The 8734-nt window shown below is 41.1% G+C and overlaps 1 protein-coding gene across 17 annotated transcripts in view; it reads left to right on the top strand.

Moving 5' to 3' along the window:
* The window catches only part of LOC5504909 (rho guanine nucleotide exchange factor 12), a 49682-nt gene extending 41551 nt beyond the window's left edge, over window positions 1-8131 (top strand). For 8 of the 17 annotated variants that reach the window (XM_032373236.2, XM_032373241.2, XM_032373240.2 and 5 more), the window contains 8 exons: window positions 98-126; window positions 627-748; window positions 1730-1783; window positions 2126-2160; window positions 2606-2802; window positions 3446-3501; window positions 4631-4681; window positions 7580-8131. In XM_032373236.2, coding sequence (XP_032229127.1) covers window positions 98-126; window positions 627-748; window positions 1730-1783; window positions 2126-2160; window positions 2606-2802; window positions 3446-3501; window positions 4631-4681; window positions 7580-7696 — 661 coding nt within the window. In that variant the 3' untranslated portion in view covers window positions 7697-8131. The other 9 variants (XM_032373246.2, XM_032373248.2, XM_032373238.2 and 6 more) reach the window with 9 other exon arrangements.
* The last annotated feature ends 603 nt before the right edge of the window (window positions 8132-8734 follow it).

Here is an 8734-nt window from a genome sequence, read left to right on the forward strand (position 1 = left end):
GAATCTCTCGTCTTTTCAGATAAAGACATTAAGCCAGGGATCCAGTGCCACGTGAATATTAACACATTAATATTTGCATTTTGTTTACCTTTTGCAGGGACCTCATCCTGGCGGCCATCTTGCAAGGTGAGTCGTACTATTCAGAATATCCCCACCCTACCTTCCCTAACTGACTATTCCAAGTATCTCAACCCTCCCCTCCCTAACTTACTATTTCAAGTATATCCACCCTCCCCTCCCTAACTTACTATTTCAAGTATCCCCACCCTACCTTCCCTAACTTACTTCTCCGAGTATCCCCACCCTACCTTCCCTAACTGACTATTCCAAGTATCCCAACCCTCCCCTCCCTAACTTACTATTTAAAGTATATCCACCCTCCCCTCCCTAACTTACTATTCCGAGTATCCCAACCCTACCCTCCCTTATTATTCCAAGTATCCCAACCCTACCCTCGCTAATTTACTATTCCGAGTACCCTCACCCTACCCTCCCTTATGTACTATTACCGAGTATCCCAAACCTCCTCTCCGTAACTAACTATTCTGAGTATCCCCACCATCCCCTCCCTTACTTACTATTCCGAGTATCCCCTGACTGAAGAATGATCCCTTGAACTTCTACAGCGAACCGGCTGACGGTTGCCGTGAGCGATGTGTTAAGTCCGGGGCCTGGGGAGGATTACAGTCGGTCCTACTCGATGACGTCACTCGATCGTTCGGATGGAGAGAACATGTGTTCGCCACAGGTGCGTCACCATGGTAACCCTTTTGTGGATACCATGTCGCCATGGTAGCCCTTTTGTCGCCACCTTAAATCAAACTAGCCTCATAAAGTTTTAATATAAGCAGATGCTACAACATCCTTCTTATTGTTTATCATTGAAAAGTGTGATGCCTTTTTTAAGGTATTTCTTTAGAAGTATTTTAGTTGCTTGCGAAAGTAACAAAATGGAAAAATGCTTAAATGGAATCGAATGCATGAGCGTAAAATGGCGGCATTTTGTGGTTTCAGTTTTTTTTTGGCACTCTAACTCTCTTGCGTGACTCCAGATTTCACTATGCGAATGATTTACATACTGCAGTGATCTCAAAATACCAAATTGTATCTTTGAAATATCGTAAATAAGTATCAGACTTTAATCGGAGATAGTCGATCGCCCGCAAAAACCGCTGGTTCACCGAGCATGCGTGCTTGAGGCATTTATCTCTACCGAAGAAAGCAGGGAGGAGAGGAAGATGGACACTTAGATGCTAACTTCGCGTGTTGAAACCAGCGTGAAGGAGACGCTCGCGGAATAGGACGGAACAGAACGGTTGCTTTTCTTCCTATTCCGTTAGCGTCTCCTTCGCACCGATTTCCACACTCGAAGTAATCATCTTAAAGCCACTTGTCACCAGTTTACTTCCGGAGGTCCGACGGAACCCTAAACCGTTAAAAGACAAAAAATCTATTAGAATTCGAAATATTTAACAGGCCATCCGCGCTAAATGATCAGTCACATCCTCAAAGAAACTTCCAATAGACACACTGCTGTTAAAATTTTGAAATACTTTTCGCGTTTTCCGTAAAAATCATCGGGGATTGTTAGTAATCGTCCGAAAGTAAATTGATGACATTGTCGCTTTAAGTATCCGCTTCCTTCTCCGTGTCCTTCTATTTGCTAGCAAAACAGCCTGCTTTAATGGGTAAATGATATAAACTAACATTCTAGTGCTTGATTTTACAGCAGCAGCTTGTGTTATCGACGTCCATACTAAACGAGCAACTTACTACCCTTCTGGTAAGAAATTCCTCTAACTTGTAATCGCTGCTGGCTTGTGGCTAACACTTAAGTCTGGGGGCCCTGTGGTACGCGGTACGCAGGGATCCCTATCCTTTGGACTAACATTAAAGTTTTTGGGCCCTTTGATGCGCATGGACAGGGATCCCAATCCTTTTGACTAACACTATTCCAATTCCAATTATTCTCCTTGGGTTTCCTGTGGGATCCTCGTGGCTTTCCCCACCTTAACCTCGTCGGGTTATTTCCGAGAGTTCCTTGTTTATTTTTTTATCCCTTTCTCTTTGATTTTATTCCTAATGTTTGTTAGTTTCGGAAGCTAATTTTCGCGTTTCTTCACAGGGAATAATCACTGAGAGAGACATGGCGAGGGAAAGGTGAGAAAATTCGTGCTGATCTTATTACTTCATTATTTCATGTTTTCTTGTTTGCTGCTGCTATTACTTCATTTACCAAATTCGATCATTTAAATATAACAATAGCATCCCTAAATCAGCCGATTGAAATGGATGCTCTCTTGCACTTGGTATTTTGCTAGGATGACAAGATGGCGGCTGGCAGGGGCTTTTAAAGCAATTGATCTCATCCGGAAAGTCTTCCTATCTGTTCTTGAAGTCCATGGCTGGGTTCCTATACGCTATACCCGGGATGAATGCCCTTTTTATCAAATCAAATGTCAAGATAGCGCCGTATTTATCCCTGGGATAGCGCTCACCTGCTTTCTAGGGGCCGGTCCCTTATCTATATTCAAATCTATATTGAATGTGGTATGTAAAAAAAGATATATTTTATGATGAGCAACTGAATTCAATCTTTCTGCAGGTTACGGTGCGATCTTCAGCTCGCCAACACACAAATCCAGAGACTGAAGCAGGGTCGTACATCCTCCCGGCGCAGTCGCGAAAGCAGTAGTAGTAACTACCTCTCTCACGATGACGGCTACTCGGGCTTCAGAGTAGACTCACCTCGGCCCACTTCCCCGACGAACACGGCCGACATAGACTCAGGTATCCCATCAGGCTAGTGTCAAACCTCTTTCTATACTCTGTGTGTGTATGTGTGTGTTGTGTTGTGTTGTGATTTGTGCTGAACAGTTTCACAGCGTTCGCAGCTGTATCCGCTGCACAGGACTAATAACAACGAACTAATGATATGTATCGTTGAGAAGCTACCTTCTCCGACAAAAGCCTGGGCGTTTGCACTGTTGAATTTTTGTGACTTTCCAACGGGTAAAGTTCGTCGGTCCGACTTACATGACAACCTCTCACTATTTTGGAAAATATTCCCTGCATTTTTTAGTGCGCTAAAAATGTAATTGAGCCGTTTTTATTTCAAGATGGTTGAATATATACGGTTATTCAATGTATAATTCCCTACAGAAATGATTTTTTTTATGTGCATAGGGTTTCATAGCCTACGAAAGTACGCATGACGCAAGCTAGTATCGACGGACTTGAAAGTCAGTTTTTTTTTGTATGGCGTACTAGAAAGTTGTCACTTTTTGGTATACTTATCTTTACAAAAGACAGTAATAACTAAATTTATAGCTTGTGATTGAATCTTAATGGCATTTAATACTAGTAAAATCACTTCTCGTTTCGTTGCCTTCTCGTTGAAACCCCTGTCCGGTTGTCCGTTCCTGACCATGTCCAATATTTGCAGATTATGCACCTTTATCTGAAGCAAGCACAAGTGACTGGTTATCAGAAGATAATATGGTAGGTTTTCCAAATCCAAAAATTCCCTTAAAATATATCGTACAAAGTTTCAGTTTCAACCGTTTATTTTAGTCGTGGATTAGAAAATTGTGAAAGTTTTTCATACCTATTATAATGATGTTTCTGATTCATCTGTTTATGGGTTGCCCTGAATACTTCACTGCCCTTGAGTCCCGCAATCTGGGCGCTGGATTCTCAGGAAGGACAACGAATTCATACAAGTTTTTCAAATAAGTTGGCACTGTGAAAGGTTATGCCTCGTAACCCGCGTTGTATCATGGGTAGCATATAAATGGCCAAATCTCGGCCATTTTTGAATTCGCAGTGGCTATATGCCCGACAGTCGGTACAGGTCTTGGATGGACTAAATGCCCGACAGTTTTCAGTTTATTCAAATAACCCAGTAAATTGTCTTCCTAGTGAGTTCAAAGTATTCTATATTTGTTGAGAAAGGGCAAGCGAATATGAATTGAGCTTTGCTGTTGGTATTGAATACTTTCTGTTGTCTGTGTACAGTATAAAATCGTAATTTTATGCCCGACTTTCGGGCATTTAGCCATTAACGTTTGGAATTTTAAAAGGATAAGAGCAATGCAGTTTTCAAACCTTTATGGATTTTAAAACATTGATTTGGTCATTCGTGAGGCAACGCGTGTTGTCAATAGATTGGTTCTCAAGGAGCAACGTTATTATAGAATAATTGTATACGTGTTCATTTATGGCTTAGTTACTGCATTTTTTAATATGAAGCGAACTCTCACTGACAATTTTAACCGCTAGATCACCCTCTGGCTTCTGTCTTTCAAAAACCTTGAAGAGGATTCATTGGCCAGCACTGAAATGGTTTCCTATCACTCAAAAAGCTCTGTTTATTTTTGAATGATGTAAGCCAGAGAAGTGTTTAGCTGTTAGACGTTGTTTACGAGAGTTCGCAGATTATTTAAAATCGCTGTTATATGCCCCTTTTTCGCCAACGTAATTCCAGCGGGGAATAAGATAATATGAGGTCTAACGCTTGGGGCAATCATCACACCATGTTAAACATGTCATGGCTATCACGCATGCTCCAATAATGGTTGACACGTGATGCTTCATTAGCCACTCATGTGCATGCATTTGCCCACCACAGGAAGTCAATCGCTCATCGTCGTTCAGTGGCTACAGGACTAGAAGCTCCTTTGTAAGTCACGCATTCCATGTTTGCGTCACGCATGTCACGCCATCTTCACATTTCGATTGTCTGTTGAGTTTGGCTTCTCGTTGGTTTAACGAGAGCATTTCATCCTTTCGTTTGGCAATAAATTGTAGATGAACTTTTTTTAACTAACTCTCAAAATAATAGGATGGCTTATGTTGAAAAGATTATCTGATTCATCACATGGATTCTCGGCTGCAACCTTGGTTGAAATAGGTACACTAAACTTCGAAACAAGATGGCAAAAAGAAATATTATGGGTGTATTTAGACTTTGTTTTGTTTACTCGTGCCTTGAAACCCAAAAACGGTAAGACAGACAAAAAACTGGGTTTCCTTGTATGACCTTCGATAACCTTCATTTGTTATGATGTATGTATGTACTTTGATCATGTATCTTGTACTTAAAAATGAATTCATTATATTATTTAAACCTGCGACTTCAAGTAAATAACTTAGATCTACCTTGACAAACACTGCGTTGCAGTTAAATCACATCAATGAAGTCGTTACTAGGAGAAACTGAAAACTGTTTTCAAAGAAAGATATGAGACACTTTAAAACCACTCATAAATGATAAACTCATCAATAATCCAGTAAAGATCACCATTGCATGCATGTAACATGGTGAAATTCTGTTCTTGTTATAGGCGTTCAACTTAACTCATAAACTGGGGAAATGGAGAAAGCGAACGAAAGTCCGCTGACCACATGCTTGTGGGCGCTAAATATTTATTCTGTCGTTAAAACAGATACAAATTTTGTTTCAATTTTGTTCAGCCATTAAACCGCGTCGGAGCTCGACAAAACCGCTCAATGTAACCTGTCCTCTAATCTAAACCTCTAAACGGTTAACATTCTAACGTGGTTTGGTTTGCACTTAAGGGGCAAAGAGGGTTTTTGTGAAACACTAAGCTGTTCGTCGTTAAAGCCTAAACTTGTTGTTTTGCTGTTAAAGATATTAACAAACGCAGATATTTCCTTTGGCTCCGACTGCTGTGACGTGTGACGGCCGTGCCGGCTGTCCGGTAAGTATGTCAATCTATATACTTTCCGAAAATAGGGCCACATGTCAGTTGTCTGAAAATAGGGCCACCTGTCAGTTGTCCGGAAATAGGTCAATTATTCGAAAATAGGTCCCTCTATCTCTTGTCTGAAAAAGGGGTCATATTTCTTTATTCCAAAAATAGGGCTATATATTTGTTGTCCGAAAAAATGTCCATCTATCTGCTGTCCAAAAATAGGATAAACTTTCTATTCTCGAATGTAGGGTCATCTATCTATTTTCCAAAAATAGGGCCGTCTATCTATTGTTCGATGTCCACGTTCTAGATATTTTTTTATGTTGTTATTAGAGTGCAATTTTGATAAAATGAAACCCGGGAAAAAGGGAGTTGTGGTATTCCTGTCGATAGTTTCTTTTCTGTTTTACATGGTTGAACCACAGAAGTAACAATTTCAAGAGAGGGATGGAACACACTCGATGTAACACAGTCGCAAGCAAGCCGTGTGCATTAAGTGGGGCATTGTTTAGTTTTTTCCTGAGGTTCCTTTTCCCAAAACAATGATTTCATGCACGAAAGTCTCGATGAAACGGAGATGAGAGTTTCATTGTCCAAGAATCAACCCATTATTGCACTTAAGGATTCATCGCCGAATATGTAATTCATGTCAAATTTCACTTTTTGTGCAAACTTCTGACAGAATTAATCCCATTTTACATAAAGTCACTTAAGTCTCATCAACTCTCATCTCCGTTTGTTCGATGCTTGATTTTTTATAAGCAAAATATGTGAAGGATTTGCTGAGAATAGATTGACTCCTCCATGTTCACCGAAGAGAATATGTTTTATAAAGTTAGCTTCACCGAAGAATCTAAAGTAATTATTCCAGCTAAAAAGCGCACTTCGCCATCTTGGGTGCCTAAAGCCATCAAGCAACAACTTGTGTATATTATTATTATCCGTTAAATTTTCTTTAAATCTATCACCCTATTAAAAATAGTAAGCTAAAGATTTCCACGGTAAGCGTTTTGTAAATGAATTAAAAGCATTTTAAGTAAACTCTAAGCAGCTTATGAAAACGTTAAATTTGCAAATAAGGCAAACGATAAATAGCCAAGATGTATATGACGTCATAGCTTTTCTTACCCCAACCACCGGAAATATTTTAGGAACATTTCTGGCCAAGTTTCTATCAGGTTCGCCTGCACCGCACCCAAACCACCGCAATGCTTAAGGGGTCGTCCACACTAACACGGATTCAAAAGTATCCGGATTCTCTTCCCCGAAAACGCATCACTTGGTTCGCGTCCACACTATCGTTTTCGAATCGTGTTCGCCTGGATCCAGCCGTCCACACTAACACGGATTCAAACGTTTGAAAACGCTGAAAGGTACGGGGTGACGTCATTTTTATGATATGCGCATGCTCAAAGCAGCGCGCGCCTACGATATGACGCCATCCTTTTCATCTTGATACGGATTCGACCGTCCACACTACGGACCAAAGTATACCGATTCATTTTGATTCACTTTCGACAGCGTTTTCAAAAGTATCCGGATTCGCTATTTCCAGCGCGCGTGTTAGTGTGGACGGAAGGCCTAAACGTATCAAAAAGTATACGGATTCAAACGAATCCGTGTCGGTGTGGACGGAAGGCCCTAAACGTATCAAAAAGTATACGGATTCAAACGAATCCGTGTTAGTGTGGACGGCCCCTAAGGCTTCACACAGCCTTATAAGAGAATGTATGACGTCATGATACCTCAGAGAACCTTGCACTATAAACCTTATGCACCTTAAATACTATGTACGCACATCCACCAATTCATGCTACTTTCTTCCGTTCGTTGACGTATAACCAGTCCCTCTCGTTCCACAGGCCACGAGTGGTTATCGCTCCTCAACAGGCTCGTCTGCTGCGCGCCATACTCGCCACAGGATACCCTCAAACAAAACGTACTGGAGTGACGACCCAGACTACGAGTCCCAATTTTAGCTTCCCCGATCCGCGCAGGACTGGATCCAAGCGAAGCGTTAGGCTTTATTTAATAATTAGCAAATCATATATATATATATATTATATATAGGTAAATAATTCTTCTTAGCCCTTTAATTTTTCTTCCTGTATGTGGGCTAGTAGCCCCGCATGTTCGTATTAATAAGGGTTATAAAAAACATTCCTGTGTAGAGACAATTCTCGAATCGTTTGCTTCATTCTAAGGGCGCATTGCAAGACAGCTTGCAGGACTAGACTCAGATCGCAGTTATTAGAGAGTTTTTGCATCAAACACTCAAAAATCAATTCAACTAAAAACGCCTTTTCGTGTCAACATGACCAAATCTAGAGATGAAGTTTGTAACAGCTTTTGGGGATATTCCTGCTACATTATTACTTTGTTGTAAATAAAGTAATAAATCACTTTTAAATGGATATTATACGCGGTAGCTTTTTACTCAGAACTTCCACATTATACTTCTCGAGGCCGACCACCGCCCATATTGACCCTATTATCACACTTCCCGAGGATATCGAGCCGCACTCTTGCACGGATTCATTCACCCCTGGGACCTCCCTGTGGACTAGCTTAAGCAAGTCAACACGAACGGCATCAAAAACGGCGCGCGCGGTCACGAATTGCTGAAAAACGGCGTTGACGTCCGTGACAGGAAATCTAGAACGGCATTTTCCCTATTTTTACGTTCTACGTGCGCGGTCACGGACGTCAACGCCGTTTTTCCAACAATTCGTCAGAGCGTGCGCCGTTTTTGATGCCGTTCGTGTTGACTTGCTTAAGCTCTCTATTTTCTGTCTGGTGGATCCCCTTTGTATCAAACGGGGATGAACAGGGGCTCGTTTCTCGAAACACCCGAGAATTCACGGGCCCGAAAACTTTATTTTGCATTTTTGCTCAAAATCGTACATGTTTTTCTTTTTGAGAACCGCTTTCATGTTTTAGAACAGTTTGAACTTCCTCTTGGTTCATATTCACGCTCTATAGGGCTTTTTTTCGAAGTTTTGCTGAATCCAAAAAGT

This window comes from Nematostella vectensis, chromosome 9, assembly GCF_932526225.1.
Source record: "Nematostella vectensis chromosome 9, jaNemVect1.1, whole genome shotgun sequence".
In the NCBI taxonomy this organism is placed as follows: Eukaryota; Metazoa; Cnidaria; class Anthozoa; order Actiniaria; family Edwardsiidae; genus Nematostella; species Nematostella vectensis.